We start from the raw sequence: 27,859 nt of genomic DNA on the forward strand, positions 1-27,859 counted from the left end.
GGGAGGTACTTCAAAGCATCAACAACTGGTATCTCATATTACTAAAAAGTTTTTGCACTTCAAAAGAAATCACCAACAAGGTGAAAAGAAAACCCATAGAATGGGAAAGAATTTTAGCCAGCAGTCCCTCAAAGGGCTTATATCCAGAACATAAAAAAGAATTAAAAACCATCAAGCCCCCCAAACTCAAAGACCCTCTCCAAAAATGGGCATCTGAGATGAACTGACAGTTCTCAGATGAAGATATACAAATGGCAAATGAATACATGAGGAAATGTTCACCATCACCAGTTATTGGAGAAATGCAAATTAAAACAGCATTGAGATTTCATCTTACTCTGAAAAGAATGGCTGCCATTAAGAAACCAACTGAGGGGCTGGGGATTTAGCTCAGCGGCATAAGCACCTGCCTTGCAAGCAGGCAGTTGTGAGTTCAATCCCTGGTACCAATAAAAAGGAAAAAGACAAAAAAAAAAAAAAAAAGAAACCAACTGATGACAGATGTTGGCAAGGCTGCAGGGAAAAAGGAACGCTTCTCCACTATTGGTGTAGACTGGGAGTACAGAGTGGTGCAGTCACTGCAGAAATCAGTATAGAGATTCCTCAAAAAACTAGGACTGGAAGTTCCATTCAATCCAGCTATTCCTTTCTTGGGTATTTTCCCAGAAAAACTGAAAAGGTCACATCACAGTGATATATGTGCACCCATGTTTATGGCAGTGCAACTTGTAATAGCTAAATTTTGGAAACAACCGAAATGCCCATCAACCACAGAATGGATAAAAAAGATACATTTTTATACAATGGAATATTACTCAATTATAGAAAAGGATGGCCTTGAGGCTTTTTTTTTTTTTTTTGGTCTTGAGGCTTTTATAGGTAAATGGAGGCAACATGAGATTATCCTCATAAGTGAAATAAATCAGACTCACACTTACAAATATCGTATTGTCTAGTACAAAAATAATAAAAAACTGAACGAGTAATAAGACCCAAAATGTATAATAGGTATTGTAATAATGAAAGGGAAATAAAGTACTCTAAGAGACATAACTGTATGTATGTTTAAGTTTTTCTTAGTTCATCAAACAGAATGGTTTATACTGTCATTGTTTTCTCAGATTGTCTACCTTTTATGCTTTGATTTTGTAACCTGAACAACTACTTCTAAAATAACAATATGTAATTAATCAACTAGTGACTTTTTATTATTTTTTTCAAATTCTGCATTATTTCTATCATTTTTTTGTTTTGCGTTTTTCCTCTAAAAAAAGTTAAAAAATGACACGATAATTTGATCTCTGGATTAAGACTTCTTTTAATATACATAATGTATAGTACTTCATATAATTTATGTCATTTTCTATAGGACACTGTAATTAATTCAGTGACATCAATATTGACCTCATACAGACAAAGGTTGAAACCCGGGTTTTCTTATGTACCAAGTACAAAATGTGTTAAAAAGTTAACATATACAACAGTTGTAAGAGATCAGCTTCAGGATGACTCAAGTTTACAGTAGTTACTTCACATAGCTTTTCCTCAGGACTTGGATGCCACCCAGTGTTGCCACGTTTGTGCAAATGCCAGAGGTGAAATGCCTGACTACCTTCTCTTGCCAGCCCCACTTTTGCCTGTTTTACTGCTGCCACTGCTAGATTTGCCAGATGATTTTGAAGAGAAGAGTCTTGTCATAAACTCAGAAACATCAGGCAATTCATGGTTGGAATTCAGCATGTTCATTGACTGCTCCATCTCCTGCAGAGAGAAAAAGCACAAGGTGTGAAAGGCACCAGAACCCTCCCAGTCCCTTAACCGTAACACTTCTCACTAAGGAAGAAAAGGAACAGAATACTCTGTGATTCTGAGTAATGACAAAATGTCATCCTCAGAATTGTTTGATTGGAGCTGGTGGTGGGGTCAGTGTGGAGCTAGCATGTGTGAGGTTCTGGGTTTGAGTTCTACCTCAAAATAAATAAATAAATCAATTACAAACATCATTAGTAACCATGTTCCACAGCTCCTTTACATCACTAAGCAAAAATCGTATAAATATACATCCTTAGCAAAAATCTAATAAATGCTGACCTAGTGTCTGTTTTAGCTTATATTTTACTTGTTTAAGCTTATATTTTAATAAAGGACTTTCTATTTTATCTTGTTTTCTGATTATTATGCTTTCTTACTATCTTAATGTGTATTTTTTAAGGTCATGTTTCTTTAGATGCATACAATCAGAAAATCAACCTTTAACTAAATACATCAAAGTATCAGAACGGCTTGGAAGATACTTCGGTATTTGCAAGACTTGATTCCTAAGTTTCTGTTGTAAATCCTTAAGTACTCCATGACTTGGGTGACTAAGTAACAGCATCTAAAGTAAGCAATGCAAGTGTTACAAACAAGTCAAAGGCACAAGTGGACAAGGACTTAGCACTTCTGAGTGTTTTTCCTTCTTACTAAACTAATAATTATAAAGCAATTCTCAATATTAATGCAACATTAGTATAATGCCTGTTTCATTTAAATTTTATGTGACTTTCTAAAAATGCTTAAATTTTATTTTAGTTCAGAAATGAAAAGGCAGGCCAGGCATAGTGGCTTACACCTGTAATCCTAGCACTTCAGAGGCTGAAGCAGGAGGCTGAAGCACCATGAGTTTGAGGTCTGCCTAGGATACACAGCAAAAACATTTTTATTCATTTTATTTTTTATTTTTTCCATTAAAAACGAAGAAGAAAAAAAAAATCCCCTGATGCAAGGGAGTATTTTGTGAATCAATTCTACATCTTATATTTAACTAGCTTATGAGCTTGAGACAGCCTGTGATTTTTTTTTTTTTTTTCTCTTTTGTACCAGGAAATAATGAACTCAGGACACTGCACTTACCAGGCATCAACTATGCTACTGAGCTACCTCCCTGGACCCCTATAATTCATTTTTGTATCCCAGTGTCCAGCATGGAGCCAGGAATGAGTAAGACAACAATACATCAAAATACTGAAAGTAGTAGAGGACACTGTCTTCAAACAGATATTTGCTAGATACAAGAATGGACAATGGATTTTTAAAAAATGTTTTTGTATAGATGCCAATATTCAAAGAGACAAAGTGGTATCACTAAACTTGAAGCTCCTTTTCCTTTGTAGAATCAGATGTGTAAGAGTTCGACTGCTACTATTCTATTTATCCTCTCTTGGTCTACCTGAATTTGTGTCTGAACACATAAACAGAGTATGTATTCTGAAGAAGATTTTATTAAGTAGTTACATTAAAGGAACAATAATTTGCAAAACACTTTAATTAGATATACCAGGGTTATGTATTTCAACTACTTAACAAATGAGGCATACAAAGAGCCTATGACTAAGTAGAATGTTACAGCTACACAAAGACACAGCCCTTTCCCAGCCAAAACCAGATGAGTTTACTTTGTCCAGTGGGAACAAGTAATTAAATGCAGGAACATAACACAGCCCTTAATGAATTTTGTTTGGAACTCGTTGAGGTGAAAAAACAAGCCATCCAGCCACAATGGAAAAGATCAGTCACCAGAATATGGATCAAAAGCCCTCAGTTGGGCAATCATCTTACCCGTCTCATGTCAGGATCACTTGTGTTAACCACTTTGGGCAGAAGCACAAATATCAATAATGGAAGAACCATCATCATAACCTGTATAAGAAAAAAAATCAGAAATCTTTCCCTCTATTTTATAGTTTATAAAACAAAAACTGCACATAACAGTGAAATTAAAATCTCAAATGTGCACACAGAACTTGCAGCAGTCACCTCAGTTCTGAGCTGGTTCTGATGGCAGCAAGCTGCCATCTGGCTAGCTGTTGTGGAGCACGACAGAGTGAGAGAGGCTAACCCAAGTGTGCTGGGCTTTCCTGGCATCTCATTTCTTATTCATGCTCCCCACCTATCTCTGTACAATTTACGGTTGTATTTAACACAAATAGCTTGCAATGGCCAGCTGAGCTGCTCTTTCCAAATGACCATGTGGACCCAAGAGAAGACACCTCTCATTAACACACATTCCCTAGAACCTGCGTACAGTACTAGACAACCAGTTTAGGATGCACAACCCCCTGCACAGTCCCCTACATATCTGTCATCTAAATATCTATCAGCAAGGAATATGATCAAATCCTAGACAATGCTTTCTGTTTGTTTTGGTTTTTGAGACAGGTTCTCATTATGTAGCCGAGATTGGTTTTGAGCTTATGGCAGTCTTCCTGGCTTGGACATCCAAATGTTGTCATGACAGCTGGGTGCCACTACAACCAGCTAAAACTTAAGAGAATTGTAAGCAGGCACAGTGGTGCATAGTTGTAATCCCAGCACTTCAGGAAGCTGAAGCAGGAGGATTCAAAGTTCGTGTCTTGCCTGGGCAACTTATTGAGATCTATCTCAAAATAAAAAAATAACAAGGGCAATGGCTGTAGCCCAGTGGTAAAGCCCTTGTGGGTTTGATTCCCAGGATCCCCCCACATAAAAAAACTTATTAGACGTTTTAAAAATAATAATTCAACTTTCAAGCCAGGTATAATGGCACATGAATATAATGCCAGCACTGTGAGGCAGGAGGACTGCTCAGAGTCCAAGCGCAGCCTGAACTAAATAGCAAGACCCCGTGCAAAAAACAAACAAAGAAAAAGGAAGAATTCAACTTTCAAAGAAGATTAACTTGCTTCTAATAAATATGTCCTACTCCTTTTATTATTAGAATCATGTCACTTTTTGATAATACCGACTACTTAATTTACCACAGAATAATTTCTCTGCTCATTACACATACTAAGAAAGTAGAAAGAAAACTTTATTTATATCATCAACAGGGACTAGTTAATAAATAACGGTACAGCCAGGCGTGGTGGCTGAGGCCTATAATCCCAGCACTTGGGAAGTCTGAGGCAGGAGGATATTGCAAGTTTGAGACCAGTCTGAGCTACAAAGTGAGTTTAAGGCCCATCTAAACTGTATAGCAAGACCCTGTCTCAAAAAATAAATAAATAAATGTATGTTTATCAGTGGACTAAAACATAAGATAGGATAGGATAATTCTGTATGTGACTTACTACATTCTTTCATTCTATTTACATTTTAAAACATTTTACCGTAAGTTTTTTTTTTGTACCACGCCGTAAGTTTTTTTTTTTGTGCCACGGATCAAACTCAGGACCTCACACTGCCAGGCAAGAGTGTGTACCTCTGAGCTAAATTCCTGGCCCCTTTACCATAAGAATTAACTCAACTGCTGTTGTGTATTTCAATGTCAAATCTCCAGTGCCATTATCACTGTATGGTTTTCATCCCAAAGCCACAGCATTCCTGAAATTCACAGGTTTTGCACAATAATCCTTTCCTCCAAAAGTCTGAGCCCAGCTTTCCATTTCACAGGGGTTTGAAGTCTTTAACAGCCTGAACACAAATGAGGGATTAGGCGATGCTCTGTCTTAATTTAACACACACCATTGGGTTCATCAGGAAGTCCGTCCAGCCCCAGGACTCCCTCTTAATGAAGTAAGAAGGTGGGCCTGAGGATTTCATGTGGAGAGGATAGGGCAGTCTCACTACTTCGGATGTTTTGATGTAATTCACATATCTTGCTCTGATAAAGAAAGATGAAAAAATGTTAATAAATCTGTTACAAATACAGTCAAATATAACTCCACATAATATATTAGTGGTGCCTTACATTTATCTTTTGTGTTTTCAAAAATGCTTTGGCATCTAAACTTTGATCTTAAAAATCTGATCAAAGTAGCTTTATCTGCATGTTTAAAATGTGTTGAAAAAGAACATCAGACTTGGAATCTTCTAGCTGTGACTATCGCTACCTGTACCTATGGGGTTAGATAAATTCCTTAAGTTCTATTTATATGAAAAGTTCATTTACAATTCTTTTAGTTCTATAATTCTTTGCTTATATTTAGTAACAAATTTATTACATACATACAAAACTGCTAGATTTTTTTTGATGCCTAAAGACCTATGATATTGGATACCCAACTTTTAAGAAACTATATGATTCAAGAAATCCCTACAATTGTGCACTGGTAGATAACACCTCATCTTCAGAAAATGTGCCAATAAAACCAAATCCTCATTCAGGTTCACACACAATCCACTTACTTGTGCAAACTGTGTCTCCTGCTTACATTATCCAAATAAACCTACAGAGGGAGTTATATATTCTAGGCAATTTTTTCTGATCTACCTTCCACTTCATCAAACTTTTGTTAAGCTGCTTAACATATCCAATGTGTTTTGTATTACAATGTCTGTGTTCATTTAGTTCTGGCTTATTGTCTTTTCAAATATTTGTTGCTTATTTTGGTGTATCATTTTTCTTTTTTTTTTTTTTTTTTTTTTGTCTTTTTCATTTTTTATCGGTACCAGGGATCGAACTCACGACTGCCTGCTTGCAAGGCAGGCGCTTATGCCGCTGAGCTAAATCCCCAGCCCCTTGGTGTATCATTTTTCACAGCAGTAAGTCTTACTTCTCTAAGCCCTATACTCTTTAAACTATTTTATAGTCTATAGCCTATAGGTTTAATCTTAACTTCTAGGAGATCTGATTCTTTGCTGACTCATTGTACCTATTTTTCCCCTTTGGGTATTTTTTAAGTAAGTAGACTTCATCTACTTAAGTAAATAGATACTGCAATATTTCATTCCAGAGAGCTTATGTATTTGTCTCTGCTAGAAATCCAGAGGTCATAACCAGAGACCATCTTATAAACTGCTCAGCTTGGAAGTTTCTGGATTTTGTACTATCACTTTTCATGTGAAAGATTTTTCCCTAACAGCCAACATCAGATTGGGAGTCTGGCCTTCTGGATTTTAGTACTAAGGCTCAAAAGGCAGAGCCTTATTTAATTCTTGGCTGGGGAATTTAGCTCAATGGCATAAGCGCCTGCCTTACAAGCACACGGTCCTGAGTTCGATCACCAGTAACAAAAAAAAAAAAAAAACCACCAAAGATTTAATTCTAATCAAGGTTTGCTTCCTGCCTGTACACTGCTAATAAAATTTAAGTCTTCCAATTAGGGACTATCAAAATCCCCAACTAGGGAATTTACCTCCTACAAACTTTCCTTACTTCGGGGCAAGGTTGTTTTCCCCCCAGTACTGGGCATTGAGCCCCAGGGCCTTATGTGTGCTAGGCAGGTGCTGTATCCCCAGTCTTTTTAAAATGTTTTGTTTTGAGACAAGGTCTTACTTGTTACCCAGATTGGCCTCAAACTGGTAATCCCCCTGCCTCAGAGACCTAAGTAGCAAGGACAGCTGTTTGTCTCCATACCAAGAGCATCTATACATTTATTTGTTAGTGGTTTTTTGTTTTTGTTTTTGTGGTACCAGGGATCAAACTCATGACCTCATGCTTGCCAGGCAGGCGCTTATGCCACGGAGCTAAATCCCCGGCCCCACATCTATACATTTAAAAACAAATGTTGGTCATATTTTATCCAATATGTCTAAGATTTTCTATTCAAACTACACAAGTGGAATTTTCATATACACTTGAGGCTAATTTACCAAGCATATTTACAAAGTATCAGTTAAAATATTAGGAGCTTAGAGCTGGGGATACAGCTCAATGGTAGAGCACTTGCCTGGCATCCCTAGGCTCTAGATTTGATCCCCAGCATTATCAAAAAAAAAAAAAAAAAAAACCTTATATGAATCCTGAACTGTTCACTACTCTGTCCTATCCCTAATTTTTAAAATAAGATTCCAACATGGCTAATTAAAGAAAGAGGTACCTTGGAGCTACTCAGGAAAGTCACTAGAAATACAGGCTCTCTGAAATGGGGCAGGGACTGACACCCAGAAATGGAAAATCAATCTGAAAGCCAGATCCTCTAGATTAAACCAATATCTAGGACCTTGAAAAGGGGAAGAGGTGCCTCCCCGCTGCACCAGGTTCACCTAGAGAGCTTACCATTTTAGGAGTGGTCCTAACAGCCTGAGGGGAGGAGCCAGCAGCAAGGTAGAGCCAAATTCCTGGGGTGGACTCCCCACATACCCTCCCTTCCATCTGGAAGAGAAAACCCCGGGAATAAACTGCAGATCCCCGGGGAAACCACTAACCATAAAGAAGAAAAGAGAGACAGTAGCACAGAAACAGGCTGTCCTTCCTCCACACCATCCTCCCAAAGCCAGGGAGCACTGCATCGCAGTGGCATCCTATCCACTGCCACTGCCCCTGACCTAGCCAGGGAGAGGCTGAATGCCATGAACTAAAGGCTGTGCTCAGCCCTGGTGTGCGGGCCCACATATCGCCTCCTCAGAGACTCAGGGAGGAAGAGAGACTAAACAGTTGGTCCACAGTGGGCACTTTCCTATTGTCTCTGCAAAGCCTGGAAAGATAGCCAAGTCTGCATGGGAAACCCTAACCCATGCCCACCATCTCACAAGGGACAAGGAGACCCTCAGCCAAGTCCATGGACTCTGTCTACCTCTGCAGCCTAGAAAGCAGAATTCAGTCAGCAGCAGGTTGGGATCTGAGTGTAGGAAAAAAGAAGGGGTTGAGTGGGCCAGAGAACTTGGCAGTATACTGGGCACACAGCCTGGGGAGGGACAATACTGAGATGAGCACGGGATTTGGCCAGCAACAAGACTAATAGGTCACTGCAATGGGGTGATGAAGCCATGTGTCAAGAGAACTTCTTCCCAAATTCCTCTTCCCAGATTAAGGTGACTGATCTTGGGACAGAAAACAAAGGACTGCAGTTAGCTATGTTCAAAGCACAGCCTGTAGCAGTGGGTTCAGAAAAACTGACGCCCTCACCACTCCTGGCTGGCAGGCAAGGGGGAGGGTACCAGGGAGGAAAGCAGACGTGCCTGCAAGCAGAGGACAACCACAGGTGGAAGGGACTGTGTGCACTCTGGCTGTAGGGCTTCTGTTTTCCTGCTTGTGTGTCTGTTTTGGGTTTTCTCTACTCCTCTTTTTTTGTTTTTTCAATTCTTGCTTCTATATAAGTTTTTTCCCTAAGTTTTCTCCTTTACATTGCTCTCAGTTTTTCCTTTTAACCTTCATTTTATTTTCTTTTTTTGAGACAGGGTCTCTCTATGCAGTTCAGGCTGGCCTTGAGCTCACTTTGTAGCCCCAGCTGGTCTTGAACTAGCAATGATCCTCCTGCCTCGGCGCCCCACGCCTAGGATTACAGGCGTGAGCCACCACGCCAGATTCCTTTTAAACTTCTTTCATCTCTATTTCATTCTTTGCTCTTCCTTATTTTATCTATCTCCTGTCTTCCTTTCCTTCTCCACTTACCACGCAACATATATACAGCAGATGCCTCTGTGTATGTGTGTGTGTATATATATAGATATAGATATATATATAGATATAGATATAGATATATATAACTAGAACAGTACTTTAACTTGAATAGTATTATTCATGGGCATATCAGGGTAACCCTTAACAGAATTATGCTTAGAGTATTCAAAAAACTAATCATAAATATATGAACCTCACTCTCCCCGCCCCTACAAACATTCTCTTAAACCCCTCAATGTTACCCTTTACTCCATCTATAAAATACCTCCAACAGAGTCTACCTTTTTTTTTTTGGTTTTGTTTTGTTTTTTGTCTTTTTTTTTTACCAGCACCAGGGATCGAACTCATGACCACACACTTGCAAGGCAGGTGCTTATGCCACGGAGCTAAATCCCCAGTCCCTCTACCCCATTTTTTAACATATTAATACTTCTCTGACCTCCTTCTCCTACTGATTTACAGCCCTCTTTTTCCCCTTCCTCAATACTGTAGACTCACTCGCACAAACAGTATAGTGCAGACCAGCGGTGCAGAACCTGTGGCACGCGTGCCACAGTGGGCTGTTTGTATCACTGAAAGTTCAAAAAGGTTCACCATCACTGGTAAAAGACTATAAGGAGCACTGATAAGAGGGTGAAAGTATTCAATCAGTAGAAATGCTTTTCTAACAACATGGCAATAGGGCTGAACCCAATAAAACTGAATAGGTTGAAGCTAACTAAAGAGACCATACCACCAACATATACCTTTCATTCTACCTGACCTCTAGCTAAAGCAGAACTGAGAGAAACTAGCCTCTGCAAAAAGCTTCCAGCTCCAGAAAAGCAACTCTGCAGGCAACCCCTCCCTCAGGAATGTGGCCCTGGGCTGCCTCACCGATAAGACAGACACTTCAAGCAGCAATCTCAGGGGAATCTCCTCTTTTAGAGGAGCTAGACTGTGCAGCATCACCAATAAAACTAACAAACAGGGGCTGTAACAAGCTTCACCACATCCTGACATCTCCAGTGTTTCATAGTTAAGATAAGACTGTCAGGGCTCACTGAAGACCTTTGCCTCACTTCTGCACCTCTACCTACTTTGTGCCACTAACTGTATAAACGGAGACCTTTCCTTTTGGTTAGGGCTCATTCCTGGTTTCCAACATTATTACACTGGCTGGGCCAGTGCACCTAATACAATCCTCCTGATTCAATCCATTGGCCTCTCCAGTCTCTTGGAATTTCTGCAACACAACCATACCACACACACACCCAAAAACATGCAAAAACAACAGCATGCCTCCAAAGAATACCAAGTCTCCCAAAGCACATCAAGTGGGCACCTATGGAAACAAAATCAATACCAGATAACTGAGCTCTATGAAATGATTATAGTGAAGAAGGAAAACAAACAAACAAGCTCAAAAATGACATAACAGGAAATGCAAAACTAGTAAACAAAGTGACAGATGTGATTATAGAAGAGTCAAATAAAGTGTAAGCGCTGACCAAATCTGTTCAAGATATGAATGACAAATTCACTGAAAAAACAGATGCCCTGAAAAGAAATCCTAGAGATAAGATTCTATTGAATTCATACACTGTGGAAATGACAAATGTGAAGATAAGTTTCAGTAATGAAGCACAAAATGCTACCACACTCAGAGAAAATCTTAAAAACAATACAGAGCAAGGAAACCCATCCAACCACCACTGCGTGACACTGAGAGGACTAACCTAAGGCTAATTGGAGGTAGGAGAAAACTTACAAGATAGCACACATGGGAAAAAAAAAACCTGTTTACAGAAATCATCGAAAAAAAGGGTTCAAGTTCAACATACAGGTAAGTAAGCCTCACAGAATGCCAGTAACTCCAATAAAAAAAGAAGCTCACCATGACACATCATGGTCAAAGTCCTAGAATCCCAAACACAGATTCTTAAAATCTGCTAGAGAAAAGTAATGAATCACTTATAAAGATAAACCCATTAGAGTCACACTTTTCAACACAAATTTTATTTTCTTTCCAAATCCACTTTATTTCAAGGAAAAAAAACTAAAAAAATTTCAAAACACGTCAATTGTGGCAACAATGGCACACACACCACGCATTTCAAACATGAATTTTAAAATCCAGGAGACCTTGAAATGCTTTAAGCCCTAAAGAACACAACTTCCAGGGCCAGGATGTAGCTCAGCAGCAGCATAGTGCCTGCCTGGCCAGCACGAGGCCCTGAGTTTGATTCCTGATGTTAAAAAAAAAAAAAAAAGTAAGAAAACAACTTGCAACCCAAGCCAATATCTCCTGCAAAATTATCTTTAAAAGTTGATGGAGTGGGGGCTGGGGATTTAGCTCAGCAGCATAAGTGCCTGCCTTGCAAGTAGGCAGTCATGAGTTCGATCCCTGGTACCAATAAAAACCAAAAAAGACCAAAAAAAAAAAAAAACAAGTTGATGGAGGGGCCGGGGATTTAGCTCAGTGGCATAAGCGCCTGCATGGCAAGCGTAAGGTTGTGAGTTCAGTCCCTAGTACCTCCCACCAAAAAAAGTTGATGGAGGAACAAAGACAACACACACATGCAGTTCATCTTGAAAAGTTCATGAACACCAAACCAGCACTCCAAAAAAACCACTCAAGAATATCCTAGACAGAGACAGCCAAGCCAACAAAACCAAAATGTTGAATGGAATGAACACAACAAACCATGTGAGTAATTAAACAAAAAGGGAAAGAGAAAGCAGTCAAGAACAGAAAAAAAGAGGCAGGGGGTTTAGCTCAGTAGCATAAGTGCCTCCTTGGGAAGCAAGAGGTTGTGAGTCCGATCCCCTGTACGAGGAAAAATTTAAAAAGACAGAAAAAAAATTGTGACTACAGGACCAACACAATACCTTTTGGTTATAATTCTTAATGTAAATGGCCTCAACTCCTTAAATGAAAGACATAGACTGGTAGACTACCAAAAGAAGCCAATATGTTGCAAGCAAGAAAGTCATCTAAGTCAAAACAAATTTATAAACTAAAAAATCAAAAAATGGAAAACAATAGTCCAAGTACCAGAACCCCAAAAGCTAGAAAAAGTAGCAATTTTATTCTCAAAGTCAACATTAACATAAAACTAAACAGAAGAGGCAAAGAGGGCCACTACATATTAGTTAAAGAAACACTTTAACATGAAGAGATAACATTTTATAAATGTATTTGTACCAAACCCAGCATACTCAACTTCATAAAAAAAACACTACAGGACATAAAAAGTCAAGTAAACACAAACACAAGCACGGTGGTGTCCTCAATACGCAACTTTCATCAACAAACCAAAAATGAAGTCAGAAATATCACAACTGAACCATATCTTTGAACAAATGGACTGACTACTACATAGCTACAATGTCCTACCCTACTACATTGTTCTCAGCAGGACACAGAACATTCTCCAAAATAGACCGCATACTGGTCTATAAAACCAGATTAAATGTAAAAACACTGCAATATCAAATCATAGTACATAAACTAGAAATCAACCACAAAAGAAACCACAGAACTTGCACAGACACATAAATGTTAAAGAACACATTCCTGAACACTCAATGAGTCACAAAAGAAATAAAGGAAGAAATTAAACAATTTATACAATCAAATGATAACACCAATACAACATACTAGAACCTATGAAACAGCAAACTATCCTAAGAAGAAATTTTTTTTCTTTTTAACTTTTTATCGGTACAGGGGATCGAACTCACGACTGCCTGCTTGCAAGGCAGGTGCTTATGCTGCTGAGCTAAATCGCCAGCCCGAAGAAATTTTACTGCAGTCAATGCTCACATTAGAAAAATATAACAAGCTCAGATAAACAACCTAATGACCCACCTCAGGGTCTCAGAAAACCAACAACAGTCCAAACACAAACCTACCATAGGAAAGAAATCGTAGAGATCTGTGCAGAAATTAATGAAATTGAGACTTAAGGTACAAAGCATCAGTGAATAAAAGAACTGGTTCTTTCAAAGAATAAACAACATAGGCAAACCCTTATCCAACTTACAAAAAAGGAAACAAACATCAGTGCAACTAGGAATGAAAATGGCAGATCTGGAATCCAGACACCGAAAATAACAGTTTGGGGCAGAAAAGGAAGGAGGAGGATCCCCAAGACATGGGACGGATCTGAAGGGAAAACTGGAGCCCCCAGGGTAAGTGCAGAGACAGAGTCCCACGTAGGGAAAAGAGGGGGCACTCTGCCTTCTCCCTGCCCCTCATCTGGGGATTTACAGAGAGATGGAATCTGCACGGGCACAGTGTGGGCAGTGACTCAAGAGACCTCCAGGGAGAACAGCACCAGTGGAACAGAGCAGTGGATGCTGTGCGCTACAGCAGCCAGTGAGTGTCTCAGTCCAAGCAACTGCTGCGTCCCCTGGAGAGAGTCCCTGGGACACCATTCTAGGGAGGGCCAGCTGAGCAGCAGGCAGGTGTTTCATCTCAGGGCTGCCAGTGCTGAAACACCACAGTGATCGCTCGGGCAGACAACTGTGGGAGAAATTCAGGGTCAGGGAGGCATGGTCAGGCCAGCAAGAAACATCCAGAGTCTGCAGGTGGAAAGACAGGCCCCAGCTCCACTACCAGAGGCCAGGATCAGTTTAAACTTCTGTGGGTTTGAAAAGTACCAGAACCCGCCCCAGATGGAAAAGGTGAAACGGACAGGTTTCCAGATATGTATGAGTTACCAAAGCTAAATCAAACACATATAAAAACGCTACACAATCCAGTAACAGTCAATAAAACTGAAGAAGTAATTTAAAAACTACCAACAAAGAAAAGTCCAGATCTTGATGGATTCACTGCTGAGAGACACAAGAAATTTAAAGAAAATCTAATGCCCTACTCCTCATTCTCATTAATGAAAGGGAAGCAGTATTCACAAACTCATTCCTGTAAGTAAGTATTACCCTGATACCAAAACCAGGGAAGGATCCAACTAAAAAAGAGAACTATAGGTCAATCTCCCTAAATGAGTACAGATATAAAAAATCCTCAATAAGATACTGGCAAACGGAATGCAGCAGATCATCAAGAAGATTATACACCATAACCAAGTAGGATTCACCCTAGGGATGCAGTGGTGGTTTAATATATACAAATCAATAAATGTAATATACTCCACTAACAGAACCAAGGACAAAAAGCACATATATCCAAGTAGATGCAGAAAAACATCTGACAAAGTCAAACACCCATTCATTAAAAAAAATACAGAAAATTGGAACAGAAAGTCTTTATCTCAAGCTGATAAAAGTTATGTATGACTAACAACCAACTTCATATTAACTGGTCAAAAAATGAAAGCTTTCACTCTAAAATCAGGAACAAAACAAGGATGTCCACTATCACTTCTGTTCAATATAGCTCTGCAAACAGTAGCCAGACCAACTGGACAAGAGAAATAAATAAAATGAGTATGGATAGGAAATAAATTAAATTATCATTATTTGCTGATGACATGATATGTTACCAAAAGACCCCAAAAACTCCAAAGTCAACACTCAAAAATCAGTAGCATTCTTTTATACAAATAACAGAGAAACTAGGGAAACAACACCTTTTACAATAGCATCAAGAAAAAGGAAATACTTAGAAATCAATCTAACAAAGTGAAAGACCTCTACACTGAAAACTATAATACTCTGAAAAAGGAGATGGAAGAGGATGTAAGAAAATGGAAGGATATTCTCCTGTTCTTGGGTAGAAGGAACCAATAAGTGAAAACGGCCATACTTCTAAAACTGTACACAGATATAATACAATCCCAATCAATTAACAACAGCATACTTCACAGAAAACAATCCTAACATATATATGGAACCAGAAGAGACCCACAACAGCAAAAGTAATTCTGGGCAACAAAGGCAAGGCAAGGTGCATGTCAGTCTCCAATCTGAAGTTATACTACAAAACGACAGCGATAAAAATAGCACGCTGAACAATTTTTCATGTATTTACTGGCCATTTGCATTTCTTCTGAGAAGTGTCTGTTCATTTAAATTACCCATTTTTAGATACTTTATGAGGTTTAATTTTTTTGATTTCTTCATAAATCCTAAATATTCTCTAAAGAATAGCAGGAAGAAATTCTTTCTCATTCAGTAGATGGTCTCTTCACTCGGTTGTTTCCTTTGCTGCACAGAAGCTTTTGATTTTGATATGATCCTTGATATTCTTTCTCAGGGTTTTGTTTATAAACTCCTTGCTTACACCCATGTCTTCAAGAATTTTTACCTATCTTGGCTGGGTGTAGTAGTACACACCTGTAAATCTAGCATTTGGGCAACTGAGGCAGGAGGATCAACATGAGTTTGAGGCCAGCCTGGGCTACATAGTGAGTTCAAGGCCAGCCTGAATTACACAGTGAGACCCTGTCTCAAAAAACAAACAAAAAAGAAAACTTTTCAGCCCAGTCCCACCCCCAAAAAAGAACAAGGTAAGAAGCATCATAATCACAGATTTTAAATTATGCTACCAAAACTATATTGATAAAAACAACATAATACTAACCAAAAAAAAAAGGAAAAAAAAAAAACCAAAAAAACCAGAAAACCAGACATATGGCTCAGTGGAACAGAACAGAAGTTGCAGAAACAACTTCAAGCACATTAAACCACCTGATCTTTGACAAAGTGCCCAAAAACATACTGGAGGAAAAGGGGCCTCTTTAACAAACAGTTCTGGGAAAACTCCCTATCCACACGCAGAAGATTGAAATTAGACTCATATGTTTCCCCATGCACTAAATTAAATGGATCATATATGTCAAAAAAAATCAAAGATTTAAATATTAACACAGAAACAGTTGGCTAGAATGATAGGAAAAACTGCCATACTTTCCTTCTCTGCTAACCTCAAGTACTGTTGCTTTCATCATTTCCCTTTATCATGATCCTCACTTTGAAATAAACTCCACAATGTAACCTATAGCTCTCTCTAGAAATATTAAATTTCCATTCCATATTAAGCATGCCAGAAAGAACTATGGAACTGTCTAGATCAAAGTAGTATCACGTAAATAATAAGGTATTATCAAAATACTAAAATGAAAAATGGATGATGACTGTTTTCAACTTGAAAAGTTAAATTATTTCCACCTTTAAGAATCATATTTCTGTCGGGTGTGGTGGCGCAAGCCTGTAATCCCAGCACTTGAGAGGCTGAGGCAGGAGGATCATTGTGAGTTAGAGGCCAGCCTGGGCTACAAAGTGAGTTCAGGGGCAGCCTGAACGGCATAGTGAGACCTTGTCTCAAAAAGACAAAAATAAATGTTAACTAATTAATTAATTAAAAATCACATTTCTATTGTAACTTTCACAGTGCTTTTGTTCCTATAGTAATCTTACCTTTCTTTATATAATCATACAAGAGCTTTAAAATAAATTTTAAGCCAGAACAGGAAGAAATTCAATTTCATGATGTTATCAATGTTCATATTAAAATAACCAGGACATTTTAAATAGTTTAAGGTGTAATTGCAATTCAAATAAGAAAACATTTTAACCTTAACTGTAAGTTTTAAAAGGAATATACAGTGAAATATTCAAGAGTTTTGCTTTCAGTAAAAGTTAAGTAAGATGCCCTCACCTCATTTTTCCTTTTGAAGTAATATCTACTCGGACGGGATCAAACTTGTAAGCTGGAGAAATAACTTCTACTACGTAAGATCCAGAAGGTATATCATGAACCACAAAACTCCCGTCTGTCCTGGGGAGGCAGGGAGGGGAGAAAAGTGCCTTAGTCACTCTGATCAACACTGTGGTCTTCCCTTAGGTTTAAACCCTCTGTTAATTCTTAAAGCAACCCCATCCCCATGACATTAAAACCAACTGGGCAACTTGAGCAACTCAGTGAGACCTTATTTCAAAATTTAAAAAGGATTGAGAGCTGGGAATGTAGCTCAGTGAGTAGTTCTGGATTCAATCCTCAATATCAGGGATGGGGGGAGGAGGATTCTATTTTATGTTTTGCTGGATTTTTTCTTCTTTACAAACAATAAAAGGATTTACATAGTATTTATTCCACTTATTAGAGACAGTTACATTTACTTTAGTTACTTTTTTGGGGGATGTGTACAAGTACAAAATATTTATGTATTTAAAACCATCTTTTCTTCCTTATTGATTTCTTCTAAACCTGATGAACTTAATTTTTAAAATCCATTTTATTTCAAGAAAAAAAAACTAAAACAAAATTTCAAAACACATCAATCAGGGTAAACCTGAAGAATTTAGAAAATCTACCTATTAAGAACTGATATAATTTAGCAGGTAAAAATCAATGTCTTTGGAAAATGAGAAACAGCTATTCCAAAGGAAAAGTCTGTCTCAGGGTAACAAATGCTTTGAAAAGCATCAACTATGTCAGAAAATCCCCACTATCATAGTAACGTTAAAATAATTTTGCTTACAGCTTTAGGATCTTTGACAGTTAAAGAAATAATTCATTGGGGTTGGGGATATAGCTCAGTGGCACAAGCGCCAACCTGGCAAGCACACGGGCCTGAGTTTGACTCAAAAAAAACAAAAACAAAATCAACAACAACAAAAAAAAAACAATTCATTTCCTTATTACATCCACAATAGTCACCAAAAGGTAAAAAGAAAGAGTGTTCCTTCTTAAAGAACACATTAAACTAAAACAGAATCACAATGTACATGTTCATCAAGTTAACGCACTCCAGGGAGGGACATCTTCCATCTTCCTTCTGACCCACTCCCAACCTTAACTCCACAGAACACAAGAAGGAAGCAAACAAGCCGAGCATGTTTTCGCCTCAGCTTTCTCACTGAGTGGGCGCCTCTGACTGGCTGTGTTCAGGCAACAGCTCCTCTAAAGGCAGCCTTTCTCTCCCTTCGGGTTTCCAGAAACCTGCAGGTCCCTCTTCCCTGATGCTTAGAGATGGCAACAGTCACGGGGTTGTAAGCTCCCAAGGCACTGCACAACCTACACCATGACAGCGCTTGCATTCATCTCTCTTTGAAGTATTTCAATGCTGTATCTGCTTACTGATGGGAACCCACTGAGCCAATTTCAAAACATTTTCCTCAGCCTGGCATAGAGGAGGCCTGTAATCCCAACACACTAAGGGGCCGAAGCAGGAGGAATACAACTTTGAGCCCAACCTGGACAGTTTAGTGACTTAGTGAAATCCTATCTCACAATGAAAAAATTAAAAATTAAAAAAGGAGGGAGGACATAACTTAGTGCAATCTTCAGTATAAAAAAAAGGAGGGGGGGGGGTCTGGGGATTTAACTCAGCAGTGTAAGGGCCTGCCTGGCAAGCTCGAGGTCACAAGTTCGATCTCTGGCACCAAAAAAAAAAAGACTAGATCCAGGAAAAAAAAAGAAAAAAAAACCAAGCAGATAACTGCACAGGTCTAATTAAAGAAAAAGCAAATATGCATTTTATTCTAAAGTAAACATTTTACTTAAAGAGACAAGTTTTTTATAATGTTTTTAAAACTTAGCTTTAAGATGTACTCCAGTCAATCAGGTGACACATACCAATAATCCCAGCACTCAGGAGGCTGAGACAGGAAGACTGCCATGAGTTCAAGGCCAACCTTGGCTAGTCAGTTCAAGGTCAGCCTGAACTAGGTAGCAAAACCCTGGCCCAAAAATAACCAAAACAAACAAACAACAAAAAGGTATTCTTCACTGTGGAGGTTCTACTAGATCTTGATTTGAAAGAACAAATATATAAAATCCCTTTTTATATAACTGGAGAAACATAAAAATGGACTAGGTATATTAGGGTACCTAAGGGATTATTTATTTTGCAGAATCTGTAATAGCAATATGGTTTTTGTTTAAGTCCTTATCTTTTAGAGATATATAATAAATGCTTTTACAAGTGAAACTATGTATGCTTATTCCAGAAAAAAAAGTACATGAGCTTCAGAGACATAAGAAGTGAAACAGCAGATTGTGGTGAGTATGCAAGGACTCATACTTTTGTATATATCTGAGATTTTCCATTATAAAAATTTCCCCAAAAATGTAGTATATAATTATAGTATATATCCCTATGTCAAAAAAAAAAAAAAACCTGCAAACAATTTCAAATTCAAAAATTGAGGACTTACTGCAAAAGAAAAAAGAAAAGGAGCTCATGATCCAGAAGGAGAAGGCTCTGCATGTGACAGCAGGGCTGGTGCAGACTTCTCGCTGGGGAGTCTTCTTTGATAGCACCCCAGCTTCTACCAGCTGCTTGTACAATGCCCTTCCCACCTCACTACTCAACAGTACGTGATTACTTCTTCCTTTTGGTTCTCTGTCATCCACCTATCCTGTGTCCCTGCTATGCTCCTGGCCTACACTCACGGGTACTACACTTCCTGCATGGTTTGAAACGTAGTTTGGAAGTCTGCGAGTGTTACTCAAAAAGAAAAAGCAACTGGAGTCGTTAAATAAACTATGGCTTATATACACAGTGATGATGGTACGAAGTGGCATGAATAGTCTTCAGTGCCGTATCCCTTCATCTTCAATAGCCAAAAAAGCATAAATGTAAGTCAAAATTGTGTGTTATTCAAAACAGCTACAAGTCAAATTATATATCCCTCTTCCAACAAAACTGTCATCATAAACTATTAATTCTCAATCAACTTTTCTGCATATAGGGTAGCAGTGTACTAAGACCATCAATTATATTAAAAACAGATATTAAGTGAAAAGGACAGGATATAAAGCACTGTGTGTTTTAGTATTAAGTACAAGTCAAATGCCAGAAATTTAGCTCAGTGGTGTATGTGCCTGCCTGGCAAGTGTAAGGTTGTGAGTTCAGTCCCTATACAAAAAAAAAAAAAAAAAAAAAGAACAGGTCAAATGTGTCTTATAAAATCCCCAAAAAGGTACAGAATATTAAGAAGCACTGTTGCCATGTTATAACTTTCAAAAACAAAGTTTCTTATTTTCTTTAATAAACATATTACTAATACATTATTTTACATTAAAAATAAATGCTTTTTTTTTTTGTCTTTTTGAGACAGGGTCTCACTATGCAGGCTGGCCTTGAGCTCACTTTGTAGCCCAGGCTGGTCTCGAACTTGCAACGATTCTCCTGCCTCAGCCTCCTGAGTGCTGGGATTACAGGCGTGAGCCACCACATCTGGCTAATAAATGCTTTTTAAAGCGCCTAACTGTCAAGCATGAGGTCCTGAGTTCATTCCCTGGTACCAAATAAATACTTTTTAGCTGTGTGTGGTGGCGAAGGCCTGTATTGCCAGCAGTTGGCAGGCTGAAGCAAGAGGATCACTGCGACTTCTAGGCCAGCCTGGGTACAAAGCAAGTTTAAAACCAGCCTGAACCACAGGCTCCTATCTCAAAAAAAGAAATTAGGGCCGGGGATTTAGCTCAGCAGAGTAAGCATCTGCCTGGCAATAGCGACATCGTGAATTCTATCCCTGGTAACAAAAAAATAAAAAATTAAATAAAAAATTAAAAAATGCTTTTCAAATCAGGCATGGTGGCTCATGCCTATAATCCTAGCACTCAAGAGGCTAAGGCAGAAAGATCCTTGCGAGTTCAAGAGCAGCCTGGGCTACAAAGTGAGCTCAAGGCTAGCCTGAAGTGTGTAATGAGAACCTGTCTCAAAAAGACAAAAAAAGCTTTTCAGAACTGCATACTGCAGCAGAGAAGTCAAATGGACAATTAGGGCTAGTTTTCCAAAGCTTAATTAAGTTTCATCATTAAAACATCTATAATTAAGGTAAACTCTAAAGACTGTTCCAGTGCCAGATTATTAATGCCAAACATCCTGAAAATACCAGTGGTAAATTTGTTGATTTTATTAACCTGAGGTTGAACTGCTCAGGAGGGTACTTGGCTGATCTGTACAAATATGGATACCAAAATTAAATATTCACAGTTAAGTGGTCTACATCACTTGCTGGTGTGCAAACCAACCAAAACCAAATTCTCCTTTCCTTTTTTTTTTTTTTTAACACTTTTTTTTTCTTCTTTTTACCGGTACCGGGGATCGAACTCACGACCGCCTGCTTGCAAGGCAGGTGCTTATGCCGCTGAGCTAAATCCCCAGCCCCCTAAATTGTCCTTTCCTAATCTTTCACTATTTCACTTTCCAAGCAGTGGTGGAAAAATTTAAAACTTCACACTTGTGCCTAGACATATGAAAAGCAAGCTGCTGCCTGGAGGGCTGACATCCCTTCTTTTAAAATAGACAGAAATCCCATTTCTAGTAATAGCTAGAAACAAAAAACGTAACCAATGTAGACTACAGGTTCACATAAGTGACATGTGTGATTATGCAAATCCCTAGATGAATTCAAGTGTAAAAAGAACAATAATCCCAACCCCAGGACAAAAAAAAAAAAAACCAAGTGCTTTGATTAGGGACTTTAGGCAAGTTAATTTTAGAAACAGTAATACTAGCCTCCCGGTCTCTGTCATCACTGAAAGTCCTTTGGGCTTTGAGAATTCCCACATGTTTAGCATCTTTCCACACAACACGAAGTTACCAAAGGACTCAACTGAAGGCAAAAAAGACGTCAGGATTCTAAAGAAACCACACGGGTTGCAAAGGAAAAAAATGCAGCAAGAGACAAAAGTCAACTTGTCCCAAGGGCCCAAGAGTGGTCGGCGCCATAGAAGGGCCAATATAGTGTTGAAATAATTGAACCCAGGACTTGGGCCTTGGGGCAAGCGTCTGTCATCCTCATTTCTAAGACTTCGGCGGCGAAGGAGAAAGGTCCAACAGCTCCCAAGTTCTTCCAGTGCAGACCTTTAGCAGCACCTGCGCCAGCGACGCTGACCCTTGTGACACTCAGCCCTCTTACTGCAACTCGCTCCGACCTCCATCCCAACCGCTTTCCTGCTGCCCTGAGGATGCTCACTTAAGAAAGCCGACGTGCTCTTCTCCGTCTACAAGCACTCGGGCCGCGGAGATCCAGTCCTGAGGCTTCACCCCTGGAACAACCGCACGCCCCTCAATCTTGAAACGATCTCCCAGGCCGACCCCACTCCCTCCCGATCCCTCAGCAGCAGCCCCGGGCACCTCCGAGCTCTGGGCATCCCCTGATAGCAGCAGCAGCAGGACGGCAAAGAAGCCCCACAGAGCGCCCGCCATGACAGCAGCTCACACCAGTCAGTACCGTAGCCCCGGAAGCCCTCCCTCTCCCAGCTGCCGCTGCCGCCGGCGGCTGCCAATGTCGTCATCAGTGCGCCCAATCCAGGGAGCGAGCTGTGGAGTCCAATCAACCCAGACCAATCGATCAACGAGGCGGAAGTGAGGCGGAAGTACCGCCCCAAACTTCCCGGAGTTCTGGATTGGAAAGAGGAGAGGAGAGTGAGTGAAAGCGGTGTTGTTCTGGTGGTAGCGGCAGAGGTCGGAGACCTTGTGCAGGAGTAAAGGGCGGTAAGGCCGCGAGGGGTGAGGGTCAGAAGTAGTGTCTGCAAAAGGAGACTCGGCTTCATGAGAAAACAGGTCCAGAAAAGACTTTAAAGACTTCCCTAGCCCGGTGTCGTGGGGGAACTGCTGTGACCCCAGCGCTTCTGGGAAGCTGAGGCAGAAAGATAAGAGATTTCGATTCCAGCCTCGGCAACTTAGTAACTTAGGGAGACCCTGTTTCAAAATGCATAACAGAGAGGAGGCTGGGGATGTAGTGCATAGTGAATACCCTGGAAGGGAGGAGCGGACTTCGAGTGACTCCCCAAGAGTTGACAAGGCTTTCGTTTATGAGATGCGGTCTCTGCATAGAAAGTAGCTGGAAAAATACATACTGCCTACCAGGGGTGCCTTTGGTGATAGACAACTGACTACGTTATCAATCTGCACAAACTCATCAACTGCAGAAGTAAAAAGTCGGGCCTTCGGAATTGCAATTAGGGAGACAGGGTCCGTTAGCTCTAAATTGGTGTTTCAGAAAATGCACTGGGAGTTTAAATGGAAAAGCAGTAAAATGCCTTTGTAAAAAACTATTAAATTTGAAAAAGAATAGGTGCTGTATGATGTGTAGGTGTGTAACCAATGGAAGGTAAAGAAAAGGATGCATGTACATAGTAAAAAACGTACATAAAACTAGAATCTTGCAACTTTTTTTTTTTTTTTGTCTTTTTCGTTTTTATGGGTACTGGGGTTCGAACTCACGACTGCCTGCTTGCAAGGCAGACACTTCTGCCGCTGAGCTAAATCCCCAGCCCCTAAATCTTGTAACTTCTTGAAAGTATCATGAGTCTCAGGTATAAGATCATTTATCTTCGTGCAAGAGCCTGCAGTGAAGGGGTGAAGGTACCCGTGACTTCATCACTTTTTCATCACTGAGACAGAATACACAACTCAGGCAACTTAAAGGAAGAGGTTTATTTTGGCTCATGTTTTCAGTCCATAGTTGACCACCCCCAAAAGTATTTATTATTTAAGTCTTGCTATCTAATGACTTACCAACTCCATTTTAAAGCTTAATGTTGTTTTCATCATGATTCTTCCTTTTATTTTGCAGCCTTTATCCTGCTATGAGTGCTTTTTAATAAGCATAACAACCAGTGTTGATCGCTGAAGCTATACCTAACACTTCAGAGAGCAGATCAGCTGCTCCAGTCCTTTCAGTTTCTTGATTGGAAGGGAAATGACTTGCTCAAAGTTTTTGTTAGCCCGAAATATTGCTCTTTCTCCCTCCCATACCCATCAAAGATTATTGAGGGCAATGCATGCTTTTGCCCTATGCACTCTTAGAGCTTCTGGAGGTACAGTACAAGACCCACGTACAGGGCAAGAACACAGATACTGGGGCCACCTCTACACTTGTGGCATCAGCAATTGCTATGCTAGGGCACTTTCTCTTGTTTTTTTGAAAATGATTGCTTCTTCACAGTTGAGTTTTGGAAGGAACAGGGCTGCTTAGAAGAACAAAAGTGACTTTTTGTTTGCCAGATAAATCCTTTATTTGCAAGGAAACGATAATCTAGGATTGGGAAGTCTTTGGAAAAAGGTTTATTTTCATCTTGCTTGTTTTAAAATCTGTGTAGCTTTTAAGCAGGTAATACACTCAAGGGTTAGAAAGTAAAAATCGGGACTGAGAAACTAAATATCAACCCCTATTATTAGTGGTATGCGGTGTACCTAATAGAAGGCCAGTGGAAAGACCATTAGAAACAATATTTTTCCAAAGGCAACACCACACCTGTGTGGGTATTGTTATAGATTACTTTTTATTTTTGACTCTTGAATTCTTTATTTTTTGTTATAGTTTAGATATGGGATGTCTTCAAGAGCCTCCTGCATTCCCAGGCAGTGGTTGTGGAAGGTGGGCCTGGCTGGAAGAGGTGGGCTGCTGGGGATATGACCTGGTAGATTATATTTCCTGCCAGAATTCCTCTCCTTATTCTCAGACTAAAACCTTTTTCTTTTTAGTCATTAATGCTTTCTTACTAATGACTTCCCCAGCCCTGCTTTTTCCTCATAACCCTTTACAGATTGCTAAAATACCCAGACTTTCTCCTTGAAATAAAATGGATTTGGAAAAATAAAAAATAAAATAGCCAATCCAGAGATATGACCTGTGTGACACAGGTGTGCTCCTGGTACTCTTTTTCCTGAAGGACTTTGACACATGATACAATATTCAAAAGGTACAAGTTTGGTGAAAAGACTTCTGCACAATCACCCAGTCCTCAGGAGGCAATTAGTGTTAACATTTTCCTGAATGTTCGCCCAGACAGTTAATAATCTATAAGAAAATTCATACATTAAAATATATTACCAATTGCACAAAGAGGCAAAAATACATATGTATGTGGCATAATATTAATATGTAAATTAACATTCTATAATTTGAATTGAAACATTGTTTAAAATATATGCATGTTAACATGTTATAGAGTAATGCACAATATCATTAGTTACAGTTTGTATCTAGATGTCCTCCCAAAGCCTAGTGTGCTCATAGGGTTTTTTCAGAGGTGGACAAATCCAGAGTGTGTGATGTGGGGATTAAGAGTACATGATTAGTAAATCAGTCCATTGATTGGTTTGCCATAATTCTGGCTAGGACTAGGGCAGGTAGCCTGTGTAAAGTGTAAGGGACAGAAAGAATCTTGTCTCCCCCTTGCTTGCTTGCTTTTGCTGTCTTATGGGTGCCATGAACTCTTCTCTGTGATGGCCCTTTGCAAGCCACCCTGCCTTGGAGCCAGCCAATTATGGACTGAAACCTCCACAAACTGAGCCAAATAAGCCTCCCCGCACTGCCCCGTTTAACTTTGGGTGCTAGGTGCTAGGTGTTTTGTTTAAGCAATGAGAAAAGTAAGACAGGATTATATACAGGTACATATATGTCTAAGCAATGAGACAGGTACATATATACAGGTACATATTTTGTCTAAGCAATGAGAAAAGTAAGACAGGATTATATACAAGTACATATGTATTATGTTGTACACACATATATATGTATTTCCCTATCTTTTATATGCATATAACAAATGGAACTCTTGCTCTGTCCTTTTTACTTAATAGAACTTGGGAACCATCTTCAATCAGTACATAAAGAGCTTCTTCATATTTCTTCAGAGTGTCACAGTATGTAGATGTACTGATTCTTGATTAGGTACATAAAGATTGCTTCCTGAAAGCAGTTTTTTCCATGTGATTTCCATAGCTATGTATACAGTATTACCCTCTTCCTCATGAGAATGTTTTCCAAGTGAATGCCTGTAGCCACAGATACCACTGAACCCAAATATGTTTACATATATATACCTATAAAAAAGTATATACATTTTTTTGTCTTTCTTTTTTATCGATACCAAGGATCAAACTCATGACCACACACTTGCAAGGCAGGCGCTTATGCTGCTGAGCTAAATGCCCTGCCCCGCAAAAAGTATATAAATTAACCACAGCAAGAGATTAATAACATGTGAACTAGCTGGGTGTGGTGGCTCACGCCTGTAATCCCAGCACTCAGGAGGCTGAGGTGGGAGGATCCTTATGAGTTCAAGACCAGCCTGGGCTACAAAGTGAGCTCAAGGCCAGCCTGAACTGCATAGCGAGACCTCGTCTCAAAATAGACAAGAAAATAATAATAACTTGTGAACTAAAACCTTTCCTCAAAAAAATTAACAATGACCATATAAACTAGAACAATATTCATAACTATATTATAATAGTTATTTGAATGTATCTTCTCTTTTCTTCCCTCTTAATATTATGTTGTACTAATGATGACCCTTAAAGAAAGCACTTTATAGGTTTTCTTGTGTATCTGAATTGCCAGCATCATTATTTTTGTTCTTTGAAGCCATGAGTAAATACAATAAGGGTTCTTTGAACATCAGCATGGCAATACTGCAAAAATAGGTCTGAGAACCAAGAGGGCCATTAGATGACTAATGCACAGGTATTTTATACAGGGTTGATATCCTGGACAAAGAGATGGCTCATGTCCCCAAAGGATGGAGCAGGACAACACAAGATTTCATCATGGTACAGAAAGTAGCACACAGTTCTCAATTATGAGTTATTTCTGCAATTTTCTAGGTAACAATTTTTGGGCCACAGTTGACCACAGATAATCAAAATCCTGAAAAGTGAACCTACAGATAAGGGAGGACTACTGTATGTGGTATAATTAAAACTACTAAAATAATAATTAGAGTTGCTGGATCTGAGTATGTGCCTGTGTGACTGACAGCTGTTGCAGAGTCTGCTTCTATAGAAGTTGCTTCAACTTTTGATCTCACCATCGATGTCTTTACCATCCATATCCTTACCAACAACAGTGGCCGTCACATGTTACCTTTGTCAAGTGTGTAGGATACAAATAGTGTCTCAGTTTTGATGTTTGTTTTTCTTATTATAAGTGAGGTAGAATAATGTGTCACCAAGAGATGGAGGGAGAGGGAGGGGGAAGTAAAAAGAATTAAGATGTGTTATATACATGCATTAAATCTATACAAGGAATGCAAATGTGCTAGTAATAATAAATTTAAAAAACGTTTTTAAGAGTCATTTAGTTTCCTTTTTGGTACTTGTGTAATTTGCATTTTTGGCTGTTTTCTATTGAATTGATGCTCTTACTGATCTGGAGGAACTCTACCATTAGGGAAATTATATCTTTCTGATATAAATATGTTTTCTGTACTTCTTTGCATTTTCATTTCTGCTGTCCAATTTTCATAATCCCTTTTCATATTTTTTCTAACAGTTATAAAATCATTAATAGAAAACATAATAATGGTCAAGTATGGTGGCTTACACCTGTAATTCCAGCATTCAGGATGCTGAGGCAGGAAGATTGCCATAAATTCAAGGCCAGGCTGAACTCTGTCCAAAAACAAAAAACAAATAAACATAAGCTGGGAAAAATAGTCTGTCTTTATGGTAATAACCCAAAATAAAAAGTAGGTGATTATCTGATTCCTGTGGTACATACCTATAATTCCAGCTACTGGGGAGGCCAAGACAAGGATGGCAAGTTTGAGGCCACCTTGAGCAACTTAGCAAGACTTTGTCTCAAATTTAAAAAAAAAAAAGATGAGGGAAATATATCTCCATGGTAGAGTGCCTCTTGTCTTGG

General features: G+C 39.2%; 1 protein-coding gene and 1 long non-coding RNA gene across 3 annotated transcripts; one reads left to right on the forward strand and one right to left on the reverse strand.

Moving 5' to 3' along the window:
- Nucleotides 1–1,293: 1,293 nt before the first annotated feature.
- Emc7 (ER membrane protein complex subunit 7) lies at nucleotides 1,294–22,465 on the reverse strand. 2 transcript variants are annotated; one of them, XM_003475658.5, is made up of 5 exons: nucleotides 22,181–22,458; nucleotides 16,911–17,030; nucleotides 5,482–5,620; nucleotides 3,598–3,678; nucleotides 1,294–1,761 (listed from the first exon to the last, which is right to left on the reverse strand). In XM_003475658.5, exons 1-5 carry the CDS (start codon nucleotides 22,411–22,413, stop codon nucleotides 1,609–1,611), a joined length of 726 nt encoding a protein of 241 aa, XP_003475706.1. In that variant the 5' UTR covers nucleotides 22,414–22,458; the 3' UTR covers nucleotides 1,294–1,608. The 2 variants fall into 2 exon arrangements, with proteins under 2 accessions (XP_003475706.1, XP_063106400.1); XM_063250330.1 differs by lacking the exon at nucleotides 16,911–17,030 and having other exon boundaries at nucleotides 22,181–22,465.
- Nucleotides 22,466–22,583: 118 nt separating this feature from the next.
- Nucleotides 22,584–27,291, forward strand: LOC106028839 (uncharacterized). Its single transcript, XR_010048030.1, has 2 exons — nucleotides 22,584–25,860; nucleotides 26,694–27,291. It is a non-coding gene; the product is annotated as an uncharacterized LOC106028839 (long non-coding RNA).
- The last annotated feature ends 568 nt before the right edge of the window (nucleotides 27,292–27,859 follow it).

This window comes from Cavia porcellus, unplaced genomic scaffold, assembly GCF_034190915.1.
Source record: "Cavia porcellus strain 051 isolate PalLab524CR breed Dunkin Hartley unplaced genomic scaffold, mCavPor4.1 scaffold_6, whole genome shotgun sequence".
NCBI lineage: Eukaryota > Metazoa > Chordata > Mammalia > Rodentia > Caviidae > Cavia > Cavia porcellus.

Bases quoted from the DNA above. Each gene is read 5' to 3' on its own strand.
- Emc7 (XM_003475658.5), bottom strand. From the start codon at position 22,413: ATGGCGGGCGCTCTGTGGGGCTTCTTTGCCGTCCTGCTGCTGCTGCTA. The intron at 5,621-16,910 runs GTGAGGGCATCT...TTTCTTTATCAG, and splicing joins ACTTCAAAAGGAAAAATGAG to AGCAAGATATGTGAATTACA. The intron at 1,762-3,597 runs GTAAGATGATTG...TTCTCTCTGCAG, and splicing joins GTGATCCTGACATGAGACGG to GAGATGGAGCAGTCAATGAA.